Source organism: Mytilus galloprovincialis, chromosome 12 (genome assembly GCF_965363235.1).
Source record: "Mytilus galloprovincialis chromosome 12, xbMytGall1.hap1.1, whole genome shotgun sequence".
Classification (NCBI taxonomy): Eukaryota; Metazoa; Mollusca; class Bivalvia; order Mytilida; family Mytilidae; genus Mytilus; species Mytilus galloprovincialis.
The window spans coordinates 60,824,806-60,848,813 of NC_134849.1; the positions used below are offsets into that span (position 1 = coordinate 60,824,806).

At 31.3% G+C, this 24,008-nt stretch overlaps 3 protein-coding genes across 3 annotated transcripts in view; all 3 read left to right on the forward strand.

The window, feature by feature from the left end:
- The window catches only part of LOC143054484 (uncharacterized), a 275,789-nt gene that overhangs the window by 26,369 nt on the left and 225,412 nt on the right, over positions 1-24,008 (forward strand). The window lies entirely within an intron of this gene.
- On the forward strand, positions 861-9,306 carry LOC143055145 (uncharacterized). The gene is made up of 4 exons (XM_076228287.1): positions 861-873; positions 3,985-4,686; positions 5,642-5,829; positions 8,103-9,306. The coding sequence occupies exons 1-4, from the start codon at positions 861-863 to the stop codon at positions 8,490-8,492; spliced, it is 1,293 nt and encodes a 430-aa protein (XP_076084402.1). The 3' UTR covers positions 8,493-9,306.
- On the forward strand, positions 9,233-23,039 carry LOC143054490 (uncharacterized). The gene is made up of 5 exons (XM_076227516.1): positions 9,233-9,249; positions 11,864-11,950; positions 12,192-12,272; positions 14,333-14,792; positions 22,638-23,039. The coding sequence occupies exons 4-5, from the start codon at positions 14,363-14,365 to the stop codon at positions 22,667-22,669; spliced, it is 462 nt and encodes a 153-aa protein (XP_076083631.1). The 5' UTR covers positions 9,233-9,249; positions 11,864-11,950; positions 12,192-12,272; positions 14,333-14,362; the 3' UTR covers positions 22,670-23,039.

Below are 24,008 nucleotides of genomic sequence, written 5' to 3' on the forward strand. Positions count from 1 at the left end.
TATAGAATTAACCATCTACATGTCCTGGTCGCGATAGTATTATCATCATTCCATGTGTATTTTAGTGTGATGCCATCTAATTAACTATGGAGTTGACCCCCGAATGCTGCCGACGGTCATATAAGCGGTATATACATAAATATAAATGTAAATACATAGCAAACTAGTGTAATTGGATTTTCAATGTCCATTTTATTACATAGTATAGTTAAACATATATTTTAATCATCGTATTTACCTGTATAAGCATGTTTTAGTGTTTGTGGATCGAATCAGTCAATCAAATGATTTACCTTTGTTTCATTTTTAATGTTTACAGACTTTTCCTTCTACTATTTGAACACGCATTATTCATGCATTATTCATCTCTAGCTAATGGGTTAAATTGAAGGTTTCACAAATACAGCGATATTTCCAAGCTTATTTCTAAAAATTCAACCATGCTGGCTGCTAAAATGTTAAATGCGGAATATTATTTTACTATTTCATTTTCATAAATTATTGAACAAAAAAAAATCATTTTTTAATTTGTTTATATATATCTCTCGTAGCTAGTGTCTATTTAAGTTTTTATTTTATTCTTTTTTTCTTTAACTATAAACAATAGTGTTTGTATGGTTCATAAGTTAATGTCAAAAAAGAGGAACGAAAGATACCAGGAGACAGTCAAACTCATAAATTATACTTTTGTTCCCTTCCTCCCACATTCCCAACAAACAAGGTAAAAAAGCTGCTTTTGTACATTATATTTCTAAGAACAATTAACTATCTAAAATCATTATAACATTAGTGGCTTAGAATTGAACAAAACAAAGAGAAGATGTTAATTAGAGGGCAAATGAATATTATACGTCAACAAAATGTCATATGCCAGTAATATACTATAAAAATAAAAAAATGTTTGAAATGAAATTATGCTCAAATTGAGTCAAAATAGAGATATCATTCTCAATTTTATACACCTACTACCAACTTTCTTTTTTTTTAGACCACTCTTTAAAGAATATATTAATCTTTAAATATTGAAAATTGAGTCTCAAGAATACAAAGTTTAAAGACTTATTATACATGTATGTTATTCTATGCAGAAGCTTGTATATATTGTTTGTCCGCACTTCGGTCATTTGTTTTCTGCATGATAATTACCAAAATACAAAATATAACATGTATACATTTTATTCATCATGTTCATCAATAATAATAATAGTTTTTTTTATTTAAAAAAACAGTTAGCTAAAACCCCAATCTCTCCTGAGGACGTCATGGAATGCATTGAAATATAACAGACACACAATTACAAATTAATCAAACAAACACACACATATAAGAAAAAATTAATACGAAATTGTTATGAAATATATAGGTATAGGTAAAAATTAAGAGTATACTAGTATTACCATCATTCAAATTGCCTCAACATTATTTAATTTTTAAGGTAGTATGGGAGTCTTAATTAAAAATGATAGAATTTGTTCATTACTTTCGTTATAATCGTAGGATTGAATAGCTAAAAGGTCAATGTTAACCTATAACCTTGGATTTTGACTAGGAAGGTTATTTTAAAAATAACACGAGAGACGGAACAAGTTTAACATGATAAACAAAAATGAATTATAGAATGGGTCCCCAGCAGACACAAAACATTGTACCATTGTTGATCCAATGTCAGTCGTCAACTTTGTATCAACGTTGAAACGTGGGTTAGTTTTTAAAGCTGTAATGACGTTGAAATTCTGACGTTGAATCAACGTTGCAGTTTCAACAATGTATTGAGATTGATAACATGTTGAAATTGGGTTCAGTGAGGTTGTAATCAGATCTTAGTTAGGTTTTAATCAGGCTGAGTTAGGTTGTAGCCAGGTCAATTGTAGGTTAGTTGAAGTGATGGTGTTTGGGTGTAAATTAATCATTATTGGCACGTGTTCAAATACAATAATAAGAAACCTGAATTATGAAATACAAAAAGCCACTTTCAAGTTTTATTTCAAGTTAGAATGTCCGTCAACCGTTCCTTTCTCAACAAGAGACAACTCCAAATGAGAATAGTAAACAATAACAATGAAAACCAAAGAGGAGAGACAGTTACAATATCAAGATTGTATTTCAAACCAACTATCTCAATATTAACAAAGCTTTCTTGTCTATATACTAGCACATCAATTTTTCAAATCTAAAAACCAAAACTGTGTTTAAGAGCAGACCATTTCTATGTGTGTCAGACACAGTTTATCAAGTTGTATTGAAACTAATTGGCTAGTATTAGATGACACCCCCCTCTTTTCTGATATAACTGATTCTGTACACGGCTAGATATGTTTTATGTTAGTTTGTGAATTAGACGATATACACAACCAAATCATTTAACTGTTTTGACACAAAACTGAATCAGTAAGATAAGACCTTGTCATATTTTCTGTCCACGTTAACATGCAGATAAATAATTTGGTCATTTGAATGTGTTTGTATATATTATGATTTTTAATTAATTTAACTGTAAAATATACTTACGCTAATATCAAGAGGTTTATACAGAAAATTCTTCTCCCATCTTTGCATTCCTTAGACGCAGTTGTTCATTATTTGTTCATCAGTCTGGTGCATAATTTCTCGAGGATGATTTTCAAATTTGTCTAAACGGATGTTGAACAGAGTTGCACGTGCTTGCGTGCAAATACGAAAACAAATATTCGTAACTGAACTTGAAAAACTGCAAAGATTTAAAAACTTTTCAATTATTATGACTACATTGTACATTGATGATATTTTAAGTTTATATATTAAATATCAATCGGTAAAAATAATTAAAATAAATATACCGAACAAAATAATCCTATTCATTTAAATGAAAGAAAGCAACTAAAAAAATCGATTTTATTTAAAAATATAAACTGAGAATATATCATATTTATACAGATTATACATATTATTAAAATAAAAGGTTTTGAGATCTCCCAAATATAGAGAATCATCAAACCCAAATTACTGAATAATTGGTTAGAATTGGTTTTTTTCTCAAGATACTTAAAAATAACCACACAAAAAAATAATTGGAAAAAGCCGGTTTGTTATTTGCGATGTCTCCTGACCACTTCTTCTTGCCCAAAACTTCTTTCCATGCATAAACAATGCAATCCAGTCTACCCCTGATTTTGTAGGAAGAATGATTGATTATATATGGATCATGGAAGCATGACAGGATGAAACCCCCTCACGCTTATGGCAGTCAGTGGACCCCCTCATAAGTATAATAATCTGAACTTGCGCACTTATTATCCAATCGTTTATAATACTGCAGCACTGCTTCTTGTCCGATCTGCTCATCAAATATATCTGTATCATTCAATTTTAACAATGGAATTTTTTTTGTCGCAATTAACTGACGTTAACCCATCCTCAATGATATATTTTCTTGTTTTTCATACGAAAAAAAAACTACATACTATAAAGTATTCGTGCAAAGATAACATAGGTGACTTTGTTATAAAGACTTTGCAACATCATTATGCTACAATCTTTACTAGTACTTGTTTTAAATGTGTCAATCATACACAAATATTCCCTCCCTGTTCAATGATTTTTGTGCAGCTTGCCACATTGATATCGGAAAAGCGAAACATTAGGATCCTGGATTCCGTCGTTGGTCATTTGTCGGTGGCGTCAACATATTTTAAAGCATCATAACTTTATCTAAACTTTTTTAAGAAAATTAGACAGAAGATTGTTTATGACCAAAATACAGTATCCAGAGCCATATTTCGAAAACGTTTATTTTCATTTTCCGTATTTTCCTTGTGACTAGACTTACAGTTAACATTCATTATCAGTTTGAGGTTAAAGTTTTTCAGTCATAAATAAATTTGTTCAACTTTTATTGAATCGAACGAAATTTAGACACATATATATCTTGTGTTTGACAGTCCCATTTTAGTTTCTGCACTCTTACTTTAGGGCAAAATATAGTAGTTGAATTTGTTTTTATTATAGGCAACTTTAAAGAAACTGAACTTCATGCAAGATTATTAAAACCGTACCAAGAAAAACTAGCCAATAAGGATGACTTAGCCAGCATTGAAAAAGCAGCCCACAATACCATTAAGGACAACACTTCACTGACCGGTTTTGATGAATCAAAGGAACCTATATCAACTTCTCAGCCTGCAAAACGAAAACATCCAGTAGACACTGAATATAAAGAAGAACCAACAGTAGACACTCAAATTAAAGGCCTAGTAGTCACCGACCCTACAGAAAAAACCTCAGACAAATATAAAGTAAAACATTTAGATCGAGGTTATGAAACTATTAAAGACAATACCCTCATAACCATTTTGTACAGACGTGTTGATGAATCAAATGATTCAACGACTTTTTCTCAGCAGCTTGAAAAAATGAAATCTCCAGTAGTCACTCAAGTTGAACCTCCGGTAACCACTAAATCTAAAGAAACCCATATTAACCATCAACAGAAGCAAAACGTACCAATTTCAAAAGCACATATGGATATCATAGCTATGATAGACAAATCTAAAATTGATTTACATGACAAAGAGGAGTATGTCAACTTTTTATTATGGGATTTTGCTGGTGATGAAGAATTTTACCACACACACCAAACATTTCTGTCCCAAGATACAATTTATCTTGTTGTAACAAAACTGAATGAGGCTGATGACAAAAATGCACAAGGTAAGTATTGATATATGATGTTCGATACATTTTTATTCACCAGATTCAATTCGATGAAAAAATCGGGCGCTGCCAAAAAAGTGTCCGTCCATTAACACGAAAACGCTTTGCTGAAATTATTTTCAAATTAAGGATGTACACCTCTGAGGAGCCAAAAATTGCTTGAATTAACTTGTTTTTTCTTAACCTGATTTTATGACTGTAAACAAATAGTTAGTGAAGAAAAAGATCATATTGAGCTGCATTTTTTTACTATGGCCATTTCAAAATACCCTATTTTCATGATTTTCCCATTTTTCATAATTTTTTACCTAATTTTAGGCTAATATTGTGAAAAAAATCACAATTCCACAACAAATTTTGTATTTATACTTTCAACACAGACGAAGTGGACCAATCGGATTAAATTAACTTAAAAAAAACAATAGGTAGGTGTCTAAATCAGAAAGAATTATCATATTTTGATTTTTTTGTGTGAAAATTACCAGGCTGTCAATTTTGTAAATTTGGGATTTTTCTTAGTTTTTGTATTTTTATATACATTTAAATCAAACACATAATTTGATATACACATATTTCGCAAAATAAAAGTAGTTGATACCTAGAAACACAACACTGTCTACATTGATGACAGTGTGTTCCTACTTTTCAAAAATAATTAATTGATATATTTTGCATTATTATGTTATTATGAATGTTCCTTTAGGTATAATGTTTATGTATAGTGAGTTTTTATTGCAGGAACTTACAAGTCAGGACATTTCTGTAGTTGGTATCAGGCTTCATGTGAAAATGCTATTCTATTTTAGGTATTTCCCTATTAGACACAAAACTATTCGATGCTTATTAAATTCCTGTAGTATCATGTGATAATGTGATAATGTGAGCAACGGGTGCTAATAACTAAAATGAACATCTCTTGAAATTTATACATGCTACGATTTTTTTTTTGTAGAAATGTTTCAGTTGTGGATGAATTCAATACATTGCTACTGTAGACTTGATAATCAGCAAAATAAACCTGCAAGTGTTACTCCTACAATGGACGAAAGTACAGAGAAAGAGGAAACAAATAAGTGTGATCCACCAGTAATTCTTGTTGGTTCACATAAAGACAAAGTCAAAATTTCAAAGGGAGAAACGGTATGTGAAATCACCGGCAAACATGCAAACAATATCAAAATATCCATAAATAAGATGTAGCTAACTATATATTTGCAAAAAAACAAGAAATCAATATTTCTGAAAGGGGAGAGGCAACCTTGTTGAAAGTGTATTTAAATTATTGGGAAACAAATGCTACTTTTCAAGAGTCATATCCTCTTGGCAAAGGTATTAACGTTTTAATACCTTTGCCAAAAGGATATGACTCTGTTGAAAAGTAGCATTTGGTTCCCAATAATTTAAATGACTGTATTTTGAATCTTGGTGTAATAACTTCCGTGTAAGCAGGAACTCTCTATCATGAAAATCATGGTAGGAAATACAAGACCAGGAATATCGTATCAATTAAAAGATGTATACTCCGTCTGTAGGCGCTGCCGGAATGTTGTAACATATATAGTAATTGAAAGTTCACAATTTTGAAGCTAAAATAAATTTTTTGTCTCAAAGATTTGTTTTCAACAGACCCTCTGTCAATTTCTAGATGTAAATCAAGATATGAGGTAGACTTCACTGTATTTGTTCCTTTTATCTCTACGGCAATGAGATAGGTAGTCAAATAGTAGTATGACCAACTTCCAACGGAGCTTGTTTATATTATCTTTGCCAACCGTCATGTTATACCATATTCATAAAATTTTGGAAGTCTTTTCTAATAATTCTCTAGAAATTATTTCAATGAGTCTCAAAATGTATATTATAAATATACTCACTGCAGTTATTCATAGATAAATAAAACAAACATATATTGTACCCTTACATCCACTCAAAGTACTGCTAAGTGACCTACCTTCATCTGTCTTTGGGACACAAAAAGCCAACATATTGCTGGGAAAATGCAATGCTTCTATTATACCTGTATGTGTTATCTGTTATGTTGACAAATCGACTTTCCGTGTATAAATAATATACCACGAGGTTCCCAAAAATTAATCGCTGAAAAATACAATGTATTGGTTCGTTTCCAATATCATCATATATACTTACTTTTATATTTATTTCCATTAGCATGGTCACACATAAACGTTTGACAAATGAATCCTTCAAATAAGTAAAGAATAAGTGAATTCCAACTACACAGGTATTCTGCGAGAAAGTAAACACACATAATAACCAAAAAAACGTTACGATGTGAGTAGGCATAAACAATTCATACGAATCAATCTATATTTATGTCTATGTATATAATGTGTTCTTTAATTGTATAATACTAAGATCTATCTATATTTTAGAAGATATTCTCCATACTTTGGATATCCAAAAAAGGCAAATCATGTCCTCCAATCGTAACAACGATGTTGTCAATCGAGAAATCGACCATATTGATATCAGTTTCCGCGATTTGTTCGTTTTTATCAGACTGATTGTTTTCAAGGTACACCATGTATCCTTCTGTAAGATACTTGCATATACATTGGCACTTTTTTTTAATGAAATAAAGCGGGACCAATTCTTTCAATGTCTCTTTTAAATTTTAATTGGGGAAATACTTGTGAAAACGGTAGAAATGTTAATACATGCAGTATCAAATAGTCTTTGATTGTGTGTAGTCTAAAAGATCTTTGAAATTGAATCAGGCCGCCTTTGCATTACTTTATTGCCCAGCTTTGAATGTTGGTAATATTAATGATAAAAATTCAGAAAGAGGTTTTGTGAAGGACCTGAAAGACCCAACAGTATAGCGTTGTGTGTAATGATACTTATATAATGTAGGCAGAGTATACCTAATATGATTATCCAGAATTTCCTTCTTGGTAAGGGCCATGGGATATATGTTGAGTTTCCAAATGCATTACCAATACCTGATTCAATTACCAAGCAGTTCATGTAATGTTGTTTTTCCAATAAATTACTGTTGTATTGGGAATTATTGGAGCGGAAAACAACATATATGTCATAAAAGTACGGCATGCGAAACACAGTGTATTGTTTTGAGTGTTTGCTTTTTGCATCATGATCATTTACACCGTTTGTTAAGGCCTCCATTTTTGGAAGTGTCATAATCTAGTCCATTTGTGGGCATTGACGGATATATATTTTGAAAACTCTACCAGTTAAGCAATGTATTTAGTATTCCCGTAATACAATAATTTCAAATATACAGGAAGATAGCCAAGAGTGCTGGCTGTTTCCTTTCTTTTCTAATATATTTATATCAGTTCACCTTATAGTAGAAATTTTTAAGATTAACATGTTTTTTTTTTTTTTCAGTTTCTTTAACAACAGACTTAGTAAGATTTTTTTTATTACAGATAGGAATTGAATGTAAGAAACAGATTAAAAGCTACGTGAAAGGTGTTTCAGATGACGCCTGTAGACATATACGATCTGAATACTTCATTTCAAATACAAAGGATGATGATAGTGAATTCCAGAAAATAAAACAGGACATCTTAACCTTAGCAAGAGGAATGAAATCATGGAATAAAGCCTATCCATTGAAATTTACACAACTGGAAAAATGTCTCGAAGAGAAGAAGATAGAGTTACAAATTCCAATTATAACTTTTCCGGAACTGATGAAAATCTCTCTTGAAACACCAATGCCAATGAATGATGAGGAACTTGTGTTGTTTTTGAAATTTCACCATGAATTAAGAGCTATAGTTTATTTTGGGGATCTTCCTGATTTCATTATTTGAGATACACAGTGGCTGTCGGACGCTTTTAAATGCATAGTAACAGCAGAGAAATTTCAATTTGATGTAAGCAGACATAAAATGAAGGAAAAATTGGAGGATTTAAATGTGAGAGGTTTATTACATACTGAGGTTTTGGACGATATCTTTAAAGATAAAAGAAATGTTTTGTATAAACATGAGCAACATAAAGATGCTATCCTGAATATTATGGAGAAATTTGATATTATCATACTAGCAACCAGAGACATTGCTAATGAAAAACCTTGCTACTATGTACCGTGCAAATCAAAACCAGAAAATGACATATATGAGATGTTCAATGTGACCAAGGATACCTGTAAGAAATCCACCTGGTTATGTTTTAAGTTTAGGTTTCTACCACCACATCTTATTAATCATTTGATTGCTTCATTGAGCAGGAAGTATAAATTTGCAGTAGTAGATACCCCTGGACTGGAGAAGAGTCAAATTGCTCTTTTCAGAGGTATTGCTGTATTTGAATTAGAGGAGACAATAAAGTTAAGCAAACTACTTTTAAGGACATGTCCAAATTTGATTCAAATTCAGGTTTTAGAATTCAGAAAGGAAATTAAAACCGGCATGTACAAACACATTGCATCCTTTGTGACAGAGGAAATAGACAAGATAATAAGTAGAAGATTCAAGATGTCAAATGTAAAATTTGAGAAAAAGTGGAAATGTGACCTCAAAAACCCAGACTCTGTTACCGGATTGATTGATTTTAGTGCAGAGCAGGGTAAAGTATTTTATTGTGAGGCATGTACAACTACACACGAGTTTAACAATGAATGGTCGGATCTAGAAATAATAACGCCTTGTGTAAGTTAAAAATGTATATACTAGTTATAGAAAAAATAATTTTTATTATATCTTTAATGTTGTACTTGTTTATCTCTATCTGTACTTCCATCTGCCCAACGTTCTTTTTGTTCTCATGTGAGATTAAAGTCACGGCAGGCGAGACATATGTATTGCTTTTCTTGCATCATCGTTGTTGGTGTTGGAATGAATTGTTAAGTGTTCTGCTTAAGTTTGTTTGATAACAACTACGTGTTTTGGATTAATGATATTTTGAAGTCACTATGAGTTCAGAGCAGTTCGACAATTATTTTGAGTTCTTGTCCCCAAGATCACAAACCAGAGACTTTGATTTTGTAAGCAATTGTAAATGTCAAGTTTTCTGTTGAAATTAATTTGATTGAAACAACTTGTGATAGATCAATGACATTGTCTTTGAAATTGCATTCCTATCAGTACATATTAGTTGTATAAATAGTCCCAAACCATACCCTCTAGGTCATGATCCAGCATCAGAGAACATTCAACTATATAGAAAGTGCCGATTAGATTCCCAATTCAAGAAGGAAAACACATAAATACTATACTTTAGGAAATGTTTCCGTAGCCAAATTAGGCAACTATAATTTTTCAGAGTTTTGTCGACAACGCATCTTAAAATCTGGATTATAATGCTGTCAACTATCGAAATTTTATAAACATCGTTTGAATTCTGTAAATTGAATTCTGTAAACGTGTTGTAAATGATTTAAAAGCGCAAACGGAACCCTTATATACAATTGACTAAAATACTATGAAAGTATTTCTTTTAGTAAAAGTATTTCCAAAAAAGTATAAAGATGACATGATATTGAAAAATACTACCAAGTGGATACTTTTTTCAGTGATATATCTTACATGTAACAGGTAACACCATAGTTAATATGCAAGATAATGAATCTTCAATGGCAACTGTTCCGGTTAAGTTATGGCGAGATAATTTTGACGAACTAGAATTCTGACTGAAAAAAAAATGTATGTTTTGCCATAGCGTGCTAATTGTCACCTCTGTAATAGAATATTTTTAAAGAATCTTTTCCACGGGAGCAAACGGGAAAGTAGTTATATTGTTTACATGCAAGAAGTTTAAGAAACTTAAAAATGGCATACAACTTTTCGATTTATCTTAACCAGACTGTTGGTTTTCTCCTTTGACTAATTTCAAATTGTGTTCCTCCTTAGAACCTTCACATTGCTTTACGATATGGATTTTGCCTATTGCAGCAGGTGGTCGTATGGTAACCTGTTTAGTTTACATCCTGATTTGTTTTCTTTAGTTGGTAGAACTCTCGTTTAATTGACAATCATACCACATTTCCTTTTTATATCATCTACCATTAATAATCTATTTTTTAAATATGATTTTGAAGTATCAAATTTCAAATAATATCAGATCTAGACATGCGATTCTCCCAGCAAGAGTAAAAAATCTGCCGATTTTCCAGCTCTTCATTCCCTTCCGTTAAAAACCCAAAGCTTCCAATTTGTTAAAATGTCATCCATCTTTTATTATCATAGATGTTAAGCTCTTATATCGATTTTGTGACAAAGAAGCGGCCATGAAATGTTTTGTTAGGTTACACCTGATCATTGTTGATGGCATACTGCAATAAAAGGCAAAAGAACAAACATTAACAAAAAGAAAGACAGCAGAGAAATGAAAGGAAAACAAGGAGGTGACAAGACCGTAAAATTTACACATACATTATATTGTTATGTTTTATTATTTACTTATTTAAATTTTTTATACATGTATCTGTTTTATTAATAGATGCATGAAAACTCATTTTTGTGTTTAGTAATTTAAAAGGAGTTTTAAGCAATTCTCAACACGACAAAGGAAAAATTGAACTTTAAATCTATTATATCTGAATAAAAGAATACACAAGAGAAAACAGTAATAGTAAAGAAAAAAGGGAGATATAGGTTTATAATCAAATAAACACTTAAAACATTGATAAAAATCTCCAGTTATCGAGGCCTCAACCCCAGTGATCATTTTCAAATCTCCTGTTGTAACTTAACAACTCTGTGACATGTGTATCATGACTTATACTGAATACTAACATGACTAATAGAAGGTCGTTAAAAGTAAGGAAAAGCTGACAGTTCATTATTTTTCTTTCAAGATAACAGTAGTAAAAATATATTTTTACTGATAGTGACATCCTATAAGATGAATATTTCAGAAATAAAAAAAACTACACAGTATATAGTTTGAAAATTATCTTCTATTATTCTAAATTCAACATCTTCAAAGTTCAAAGTTAAATTAAGACATTTTCTAAGAAAAAGGCAATTCTTCACGTTACTGTCGGTAATAGCTTACATTTGATGGAACTTTAGAAGTGCAAGATGCTATATTTATGCTATAATTGAAATTATATAAACGTTAATGTGTTAATGAGGGTCTATATAATGATGTATAGTTTTAAGAATATATATGTCTTATTTAGATGGTAGTGTGAATGTACATCCAATAGTGATAACATTTATTTTGTCATTAATTTTAGTTGTCACAGAGTTCTGAAAATATTCCAAGTTTGAATCTTAACCCAGAGAGCTCCGGTCAAATACAAAGAACTGAAACATCCACCAAGGTAAGTTAATTTTTAAAGTGATGCTTTTCTTTTTTCGTTGGTATAACAAAGGTATAAATGAGCCCAAGAATTTAGACTGTATGGCTAGTCGTGTTGATTTATTTAACCAGTCCTATGTTCATCAAAATAGAGAGTAATGAAATGATAGGTGCTACCCACATTGCCAAGTTTTCTCTTTGAACTTTTCATGAATTTTTCTAATTATTTTCTATTGATGATGAATGACATATTTTTTTTGCAGGTACGTGTCCATGTCCAAGCTGGTGATAGAGTGTTTTCAAATGTCAATCAAGAGGCAACAAGTACAGCCAGTTTTTCAGGGGTATGAAACACCATAATGTATTTTTGTAAGCCAAATTCATTTCTCAAAAATGAAAATGAATGAAACAGAATATTGTAGACTTTTCTTTCGTTCAGTTGTTTGAAAAAGTCAAACGTCTAAATCGGTCAATTTTCATGGACTTGTCCTTTTTAGTCTTACCTTGCCCTAAAGGATCAATTGATATTGAGATTTTCTCAGCACTTTGCGTTTGTTGTCCGTTAACTTTTACAAAAATCTTCTCCTCTGAAACTACATGTAGGTTGCCAAATTAAACCAAACTTGGCCTACATCGTCTTTATAGTATCTTGTTTAAAACAAGTATCCGATGACTCCGCCCATCAACCAATATTTCCGCCATGGCTTAAAATACAACATAGGATAAACTGCAGTTTTTGGCTAAAATCTCTGAAACTTTTTCGTGTAAAGATCTATTTGCTCTGCAATGTTGGGTTGCTGCCCCTGAATTGATCATTTTAAGGCAGTTTTCTTTTATGTTCTAGCCTTTTATAATAGAGATAAACTATAACAACACAATTGTTTAGCACAGTAATATCTACAAAAAAGTAATTTTCAATTGACCTCATACAGAGTTATTTCCCTTTATAGTAAATCTTTTATTTTATTTGTTAAGTTTTGTAATCTTTTGAATATTATCATGAAAACTTTGATATTTAGAGAGAAACATTTATTTTTCTTTATGTCTTATAAGAATTGAATTATAATAGAGAAATAAACACTTTAAATAATTTAGGGGCAAGCTGAAGGACGCCTCCGGGTGCGGGAGTTTCTCGCTACATTGAAGACCCATTGGTGGCCTTTGGCTGTTGTGTGCTCTGTGGTCAGGTTATTGTCTCTTTAACACATTCCCCATTTCCATTCTCAATTTTACTTTAAATAACAAAAATTATCAGCAAGGCATGATCTATTACATATTAAAAAGTCAAATTTTGCCGATTTAGTAAATAAGCTTGTTTACCATCTTTTGTGTTTTGAGCAAAAACTAAAGAATATAGAGAGAAACCAAACAGACTTAAAGATCAGTAATACTAGAGCAAAAAAATAGAGATTTTTTATAAAGTCTATTGGACAGTGTCCTTTGTATGATATGCATATACATTTGTAGACCAAGGTGAGCGACACAGGCTCTTCAGAGCCTCTATTTTAATTTACCTTCGAGTTCGGTACTCTGTTATACTTTTTTTCAGGAACGAAACACAAACAGCTTCACTGTAAACTGTCATCAAGTCAATAAACCCACTATATTTGTGAATTTCGCAGTGTAGAAAGAAAAAAAACCCAACTTATTCATCAAATTCAATCAGTATGTTTCAAAGGATACAGTTCTATATGGCCCTGTTTCTGGTTAAAATTTCCAAATTATAACTAGTATCATAAATTAATTATAGTTAAAGCAATAAATAAATGTAATATAGATCATTTTGTTGAAACAATATATATATATATACAAATTAAGATGTTTTTCTTGATGTCACAACTAGTATAAATAGCAATTACATTTCCATTGATTTTTAGGAAAATAAACATAAAGCACATTGGTCAACAACAAAGATTTATTAACATAATGTTTGTTATAACAATAAATATTTGACTCTATAATATATTTTATCGAAGGTTGTGTTGTATATTTCATTGACCCCAATATAATAGAAATCAAAACAATTTGGTTTCACATTAATGAAGGGTATTTATTTACCTTAAATATTTTAAGGTCACTTCAGTTCATAATCATTAATAAAAAAGAATGATTTAACACGACATGTGATTTAGATCTGTCTATGGTATGAGGACAGATGTTTTTCATATTAATTTTGAACAGCAATCCCAGATTTAGGTTGCGCAAAAAAATAATTGAGGAAGAATTATGTTTAGATGCTAGGTACCAGCTCATCGATTTTACTTCTATTTCTTTTCTTGCAGGAACTTCGTCGAGTACTTGGCCAAGTTAACTGACAATTGATTCAACCAAAATGTTAAATGTTATTGTATAATACGTTTTTCATACTTTACATCGCAATTGCTTACTTTTTACTTATTTTCAGTTCACCAAAGAGGAAATCAATTTTACAAAGATGGGAATGATCGTACTGAATATTTTAGCTGATGCTTTATATGACCTATTAAAACCAGACAAACCAAATCTACGTCCAAGAAGCGATTGTGATGTAACTCACTTGTACAATGAGCACAGGAAACTAAATAAATACATTCCAAGTAATTTATGGGGCGGGACATGGCAAACTATTCAGAATACAGACATAGCTATTGGAGATGATATTGAGCGCATAAGACTAACAAGAAACGAACTACAACACTCTTGCATATTTAAACTTGAAGACAAACGTTTTATTGAATTATGTAATATATTAAGCGACCTTTTAAAACGATTTGATCACCATAACACACCAACAAGGCTGTATACAGATGCGCTGAATGACATTTTGGCTAAAACTATTTCGGCAGAGGAAGTTAAATCAATTGAAAATGATATACATGTATTGGGTAAATATACTTTAAAGTGGTTGATTTCTGAGCCTTTATTGTGTTTTTCTTGTAATGTTCAATGTCCATTACTATTTCAAAGTATGAGTGTATACAGACTCAGTGATCTGGAAGGTATTTTTCACTATGGGCCCAGGGCCCCTCAAAAATAAATTCAATGGGCCATTTTAACAAAATAATGGGCCATGTTGTCTAATGAGTGGGCCATAATGGCATTTGAATTGACTTCTGTAAAAAAAAAAAGTATCAGTATATTTTGGCAAAGAGGTGTTGATACTTACTTTTACATAAATAAAATCATGGATATTGTTCCTGTGATTTTGTCATTTCAATTTCAATGAATATACAATAACTTCTTCCAACCCCAACAATATTTAAGTTAACCTTTTATTTACAATGTTTAAACTGGTACTGTTGCCTTGTTAATGTTCATGTTGGGTTTTTTTTACATTAAATTTGGGTCTTGGTCGATACCATACTTATTCCAGACGTTCCGTATCAGAGGACTTTTCAGGTATTTCCCCTGCACTTCTTGTATTATTATAACTTCATCACGGTGATAAGAATAACAGTAAAGAGTACCATTAATTCATAGAACAAAACAACAAATCGCTGAAGTCATGTTTACAAAATGTCAAAATGAGCCAAAAACCAAAAAATGACAAGGACAGTATATATAAGCGTCTTTTATGGAGACAAAAACTATATTCCTAAAAAGTCTTTGGGGTTCTTCAATCGAATAATAGCAAGCTAAACTAAATGAGATTATTATTAGAGTTAAATCTCGTCTGTACTAGCCAAATTTCACAAATTTAAAGTTGTTTATAAAAAAATATATATCATAAATGATGGTTAATTACGTTTTTCGGGTTATCAGTTAGACCGCATGGTTCTATTATTACAATAGGAAAACACCCGAGACGTTAAATCGCATGGTTCTATTATCATAGGGAAACACCCGAGACGTCCCAAAAATATATAGGTGCTCCTATTATTGGAGGAACATTACACAGTTGTGTACACACATATGGCGGCATGGAACACGATCGGAAATTCATTTGACGATATCTAAACGTTTCGAAACAAAGTGAAAAATATCGTGCGCCACGTGGGCGCTTACATTTGTCACTGTATGCGCCATTTCTTGTCAATATGCGCTGTAGGCACAGGGCGCACGTACTTCCCGTTCACTGCAGACTTAACTATTTATTAAAGTTTAATTATGCCTGTTGACTGAGACCATGTTTCGGCAAACGCATTCCTTGATCTGAAACAAGAAGTCATTATACGACCGCAAAAAAATTTTGCAGTCGTATATTTTTTTCAATTCAATTCAAAGTTTTATTGCCATATAAACTTTACAGTTTGGGACATATAACATGTATAACAACAACAAAAATAAATGAAGACAATAACAAAGTAACTCAATATATATATATATTGGTATGACGTTATTGTGTTGTCCGAAGACACATTGGTTTTCGCACAATAACTTTAGTTTAAGTAAATGGATCTCTATGAAATTTTACCACAAAAGGAAGGTTGGGATTGATGTTAGGGGTTATGGTACCAACAGTTAAGAAATTAGGGGCTAAAAAGGGGTAAAAAATAAGCATTTTTGTAACTTCCAGACAATAACTTGTGTGTTATTGTAAGTATCTTTCTGAAATTGTACTACAAGGTTCCATATAACAAAGGGAAAGCTGGAATTGAGTTTGGGGGTAATTGCCCAAAACGTTTAGGAATGAGGGGCAAAAAACTAAGCATTTTTCTAGTTTCCAGATAATAACTTGTGCAAGGTACCATACAACAAAGGGAATGCTTAAGTACAAAACATGATTTAAAAGCAGTGTAAGGTTGGTAATTCAAACTCATTTGAATATCTCACCTACACTGCTTTTAAATTATGTATATTGGAAGTTTGCCAATAACTTTATTGTTAATAAATTCCATTGGAAATTTGCCAATAACTTTAGTATAATAAACTCCATTGGAAATTTGCCAATATAAAATGTTGCTGATGAAGGTTTTTTGTTTATTTTTAGTCATGACTATGATGTCATTTTCTATTTTAATAGCCTTATGATGTATTTATTTTTTTTAAAAACTTTTATGATGTATTTATTTTTTTTAAAAACTTTTATGATGTATTTAAATGGGCTTTTATGGTTGAACATTTATTTGGGTTGTAATTCAAAGTCATTTGAATATCTCAGCTACACTGTTTTTTAATTATGTATATTGGAAAAGTTGCCAATAACTTAAGTATTAATAAATTCCATTGGAAATTTGCCAATACGTTTAGTATAATAAACTCCATTGGAAATTTGCCAATATAAATTGTTGCTGATATAGATATTTTTGTTTATTTTTAGCCATGACTATGATGTCATTTCTATTTTAGTACCTTTATGATGTATTTAAATGAGCTTTTATGGTTACAAAGGAATTTTATTTTTATACGACCGCAAAAATTTTTGCGGTCGTATATTGGTATCACGTCGACGTCATCCGAAGACGGATTGTTTCTGGATAATAACTTTAGTATAAGTAAATAGAAATCAATAAAATTTTAACACAATGTTTATAACCACAAAAGGAAGTTTGGCATTCATTTTGCAGGTTATGGTCCATAAGCTTTAGAAAAAAGTGGCCCAAAACAACCATTCATCTAGGGTCAAGACAATTAGTTGTGTATAAGTACATTTTGTATTTCAATTGTTCAGAAATTGTACCACAATGTTTAATACCATAAGTAGAAGGTTGGGATATATTTTAAGGGTTATGTGGCAAACAGTCTAGGAATAAAGGGCCAAAAGGGGCCATGAACAAGCATTTTTGTAGTTTCAAGACAATAAATTGGAGTTATCTTTCTTTGTCCAGAATGGTTGTTGAATCACCTAAAACCAATGCTTTATGAAATCTTTAAAAATTGGAGTTATCTTTCTTTGTCCAGAATAATAATTGAATCAACTTAAGAGCAGCCAATACAGTTTCAAGGGAGTTAACTCTTGGCACGACGTTAAGCATTTGAATTCCTGCAAAATGTCACTTTTTGCAGGACGTAATGCGTGTAATTTTCTGTAATAAGAAACTTATTGTGGAATTTCGATCCTCCAATTTCTGTGTCTCCCGCATGCTAACTTCTACGCCATTAATATTAGTGCATTTGATTCTAACAGGATAACAGTCTAATAACATCATAAGAAATAAAACAAATTACTGTTTCTTTGAGATCTTCAATAAAATAATGTAAAGTGAGCAATCTCAAGACGACTGACCCTTTTGGTGTTACTAATATCCTGCATGTCAATTATCATTTTTATTATCATTCATCATCCATGACATTTTATTGCAGCACAGGAAACCAATGATATTTTAAAACTAATACCGAAAATATAGGTACACGCCGCTAATATAAAAGAATAAAGTTCTTATTTCCTCAACGTTGCACTTACTTTATCTAACAAAAGTCAATAGCAAACAATATGTTTATACATCCGTGGTTTTTTTACGGGACGTATTATGGTACACAAATGTCCGTCGTAAACATGGAACAGCATATTATCCAAATTTCATTAAACTGAACATGGTTGTTTTTTCAGTCATGATGGTCAAACGATCTGTTTAATTTTGGTGAACTTTTTGAGGTACAGGACTTTGTAACTAAAACAGATTTTTTTTTTCACAGTTCGCGCTGTAACTCAAAAACGATTTATGATTATTGCTTAAAAATTTACACGCTTCTTAGTTATATTAATCTGAAGATCTGTATATACTTTTTGAGGATGATTCAAAACTTGATTTTAGAGTTAGTGAGTTTATGACAAAAAGTGGGGGTTTTTACATGTCGCGCCGTATCTCAGAAACTATTTATAATTATTGCATAAAACTTCACATACTTTTTAGTTAGATTATTCTTAAGATCTGTATACTTTTTCGTGATGACTCTTTAATTCATTTTTGAGTTCGTGAATTTTTATTGAGCTTCTATTTGGGGATCATATAAAACATGTTGTGATATACAAACTTACTATTGAGCAAGAATAATGAATGAGTCAATATATACTTAGCATGACTACCTGTACAACCCCCGTGTTATTTTAAAAACATATATAATGTTTCTTTCATAACACGACGGGCGTATCATGCGCACGTAGCGCAGCTGTTTATTTTGTTCTTTATATTTTTGTAAATATATTAGAGAAATGACGGAATGACAGCGAATACAATGCAATTTCCAATATAATCAATGTTTCCAAATGGCATAACTCTTTTAAAGAATATTTGATATGCATGGATTTTCGAACGTATCCATACGATATCAGTTTTATGAAAAGTTGGCAAGAACTGTTCACTTGAAAAATGTAATTAACCCGAAGGACTGGAAGGACAGACAGAGGAGTTGAAGTGCGATATTTTATGTACGCGCTATGGTGAAAAATTCATATAGTTATTTACTAATAAAATTACGCTATAAGAGAAGGATTTTAATTGTAACTAATCCAATCGTTATTGCCAAATCAAAAATTTCAAAGTTATAGTTTCATTGTTTGGACAAGAGCATTCTTTGGGAAATTGAAGATTCTCCTTTATAAGAGTTTGCTTTTGTTTTCTGACCACATAAAACAGAAGATGTAGTATAATTGCCAATGATACAACTTTCAACAAGAGACAAACATGACACAGAAATTAACAACTATAGGGCACCGAACGGTCTTCAACAATGAGCAAAGCCCATACTGCATAGTCAGCTATTAAAGGTCACGAAATGACAATGTGAAACAATTCAAACGAAAAAAGTAACGGCCTAATGTATGTGCTGCAATTTATGTACAAAAAAGAATTTCTGTTTGCAGGATAATGCTAAGTTCACACGTAATTCGAATTCGATTCGCATTAACTATTAATTCGAATTAGTTTAATTCCCATTCTAAATGTTTCACGTCCTAATGTTAATTTCTAATTTGAATTGCAATGGGCGTTAAATTTGATTTACTGTCCAAACGACGTGAACTTTTAATTCGTATCAACAAAAACGGATTTCTCAGTGATTAAAACGTGAATAAAACGATTTTAAGAAATATTTGTAATGAAATAGCAGCCCACCAAACAAAACAAATCAAGAGGTCAACATACGGTATGAAATAATATACGAGTGTGTACAGTAAATGTACCTGTATGTCAAGTTCTAAATTGCTGAGTCTTTAATTTTAAAAGCCTTAAAATTATCAACAGTCCGTTATAACTTTTCTTGAAATGTTTCTCACTTAGACCACAAAGAGAGGTATTTGTTATTCACATGATTTTATTTCCGGAAACAATATAACCAATTTATAGATAGTACTTTACAACCAATATTCATACATCTGAAAAATGTCGCCAATAACGTCGAAATTGTCTTCCAGCGACGTCGTGTACTTTAGAGATAACGTTGAGGTTACAAAGGGGGGACGCAATTTTTAGGATAAATCGCGTTTATCATGGAATCAAGCACGGTGACTTATATTTTTTATTTGAGATTTGGAGAAAGCATGACAAAATGCAGTTTATGCAGAAAAATGATGAAAATGACATTTTTAGAAACAGTTTATTTCCATTTTTTTTTTTTTTAAATACCACTTTGAGCATCTGGTCCGCAATGTCAAGCAAGGCTTTAATAATTGTATAATTATTCGTGTAGTGATTTATTTTTTTTCCTTTTTGTCACTTATCACAACTTCAGATTGAACCCGATCTTAATAATTTACGACGAAAAATATATGCTCCAAAAAATTTATAACATTTTTCTCTTTACTTAAGTTTGTCTCAACTAAATTTAATAAAGTTTGTATATAGTGCTTATTACCTCTAAACTCAGTTTAACTTCAATTTGTGGCAGCTTCACTTTTACAGTTCTTGAGTAATGTCCCTTTATAACGTTATGTGCTAGCGGGAGCATCATCTGGGTCCCTTTGGACACATTCCCCATTTATTTTTTTAGAAGTTACTATTAATTTATTTTAATTTCAACCATGACTGTATGACATTTTATATTTTAATGCTTTATGATGTATTTAAATGAGTAGTTTTTGTTGCAAACTCCATTAGAAATTTGAATTGAGATCATTTTTGGAATAAGGTTAACTTTTTCTCATTTCAAATTTCAGAAATTAAAAAGAAAATGTCTTCAAATATTTTATTTTTGAAAGGATAAATATGCAACAGCATAGTGAATTGCTCAAAAACAAAACAAAATTTTCAAGTTCATTAGACCACATTCATTCTGTGTCAGAAACATATCTTTTCAACCTTTTCTGGGACAAGCCGATTTTTCGACCTTGTAACGTAACTAACAGTCCTGCCGATAAAAAATTTTGCTCTGATGGTACAGAGGTGGTGGAATGACTAAGACACGATCAGTTAAAAGTGTAAGCCTTGAAAATGTCCTCTTGTTTATAGCCTACATTTGTACCTCTGTTGTTCGGGGGAATTTTAAAAGACAAAATTATAGGCATACATTCAAAACGTATTTTAATTTTGATTAATTTTGATTAATATATAATTTCCCGATTAGTCGAGTATCATTTTGGTATTCGATACTCGGTACTACCGAGCGATACTCGAGTACTCGAGTACTCATTGACATCCCTAATTGTTAGCCATGACTTATAGTTTGATTTATTCATAAATTGAATTCTTGTGGTTCTTTGATATGCTGAATCTAAACATGTGTTTCGATTTTTGATTATGGGCCCAGTTTTCAAGTTGGTCAAAATTAGGGTCCAAAATTAAACTTTGTTTGATTTTAACAAAAATTTGAATATATGGGGTTCTTTGATATGCTGAATCTAAACATGAATTTAGATTTTTGAATTTTGTGCCCCGTTATCAAATTGGTCCACATTGAGGTCAAAAGGGTCCAAAATTAAACTTTGTTTGATTTCATCAAAAATTTAATTCTTGGGATTCTTTGATATGCTGAATCTAACCATGTATTTAGATTTTGGATATTGGACCATAATAGGTAAAGTAAAAAAAAATAAGTTCTTAGACCACATTCATTCTGTGTCAGAAACCTCTGCTGTGTCAAATATTTAATCACAATCCAAATTCAGATCTGTATCAAGCTTGAATATTGTGTCCATACTTGCCCCAACTGTTCAGGGTTCGATCTCTGCGGTCGTATCAAGCTGTGCCCAGCGGAGCATTTTATTCTATCTTCTACTGGTTCTGCCAGTAAAAAACTTTATTCTGTAAAAGTAGAATGTCAAACAAAAAGGTGACCTGGAATAGACATATGGTCACATTTGGTCTTATTGAAAGCGGCAGTAAAAATGAGGTGTCCGTTTGATTGTACGATATATATATAAATACGTAACCATATCCGGTCAACATGGGAACACTTAATCCAGTGTTCTGTGTAAGGACCATTGCGACAACGTTTTGGTGGGCCCGTGAGTAGCCTATTACAATGCGTTATCCAACGCATCTTCAGTTTAATTCTAGTGGACGCCTTCTATATCACAGGACCTGATGATTGTACTACTTGTTAATTTGTTTTCGTCCTAAACATGTATTAATAAAGTGATTTATGGATTGTTATTTAACACCACTTTCAGCACGATTGTACCAGTGTACTATTTCGTGGCGGTCAGGTTTAATTGGTGGAGGAAGCCGGAGTGTATGGAGAAACCCACGACCTTTGGCATGATTACTAGTTCTACTATTTAGACCAATGGACCATCGATGCCTCATTAACATGCATTAAATAATTGTTACTGGACGTTAAGTAACAATCGATCAATCAGTAACATATTGTTTTCTTGTATTGAATCAGTTCTGATTTATTTTATTTCATTTCAGGAATGACGATTGAAGTTGAAATTGAACACTAAATCAAACAGTTATGTATACACGTCATGGGAAATATACATACATTGTACTACCATAGCAACAGATTTGCAGAAGACCAAACCTTTTTGGATAGAACACAATCATCTATAATTGAGACGTTATTCTGTTGATGAAGCATTATAAAGTTAGAATGAAACTATATAGTCATAAAACTTTAGAAAGAAATGAGAAAGATGAAAAAGGTGGACCACATGGAAATAATGGGACTAAAGTTAAAGATTGAATCAATACTGGATTGTATAAATTCTTATTTTTCAAATGTAATTACATACGGCAAAAACTTTAATGTTGATATTGCTAAATACCATATTAATTGTATTATGTACATTAAAATGAATATCTGTTTATAAACATATATATAGTTCTAATAATTTGTATAGTACAGTGAGAAGCATGAGACAACATAAAGCATTTAGGACAATGTCATCTATATATGACTATGTTTTTTAATGAGAAAGATATATGAATTATTTTATTTTTTTGTCCTAGAGAGAATTAGGTGTAGATGTTAGATTTCCTTTAACACATTCACATCTTTTTAACCTAGGCATGAGTTGATGACTAGCATATTTTCTTGTTATTTGTTTATCCCAGAAAACTATTTTGACCATCAGATGTTTTTCTATTTTTTTTATAATTGAATTGCTGTTTCGTTGACATATACCTACCATCTTGTTTCATTCATGAAATAAGAATTAAAAAAAAGATATGTATTAGGAAATATATATATTTTTAATATTTCCAGGTTTTGCTTGAAATATTTAATAGTTGGTCCATTTTTATATCAGAAGGATATAAAGCAATAAACCATGAAGGGATAAATCTATTGCAATGTGTGTGTTTTAACCTTTTGAAAGGGTGTGTATTCATGATAACACATACTTTAGAGATACTTTGATAGAATGGTAATCAATTGAACCGCTTTTACCATTTACCTGGTATTACGTACATGGAGAACATATACTTACCTCCCCATGTCGCTTAAGTTGTACTTGCTTAAGAGCAACAAAAACACATCTATTGCCATGGCACGTTTATTCCAAAGAGACAGATTACATCACAAATATGCATCATCATACAAAAGGATACAACTTTCACGACTTGACCACAAAACACATATGACCATACATATACATAACACTGGACAGGTTCTAAATATTTGTCCTTATTGTTTGCAGACGAATACACAATATATTGTTATCATGTTTCAGGGACAAATCACCATTATCAGACAATCAGATTTTCGGGATCAGTCTGAAATTTACATTATCAGACAAAATATGGTTACCGCATTCTCTGGATCAATCAAAAATCACCATT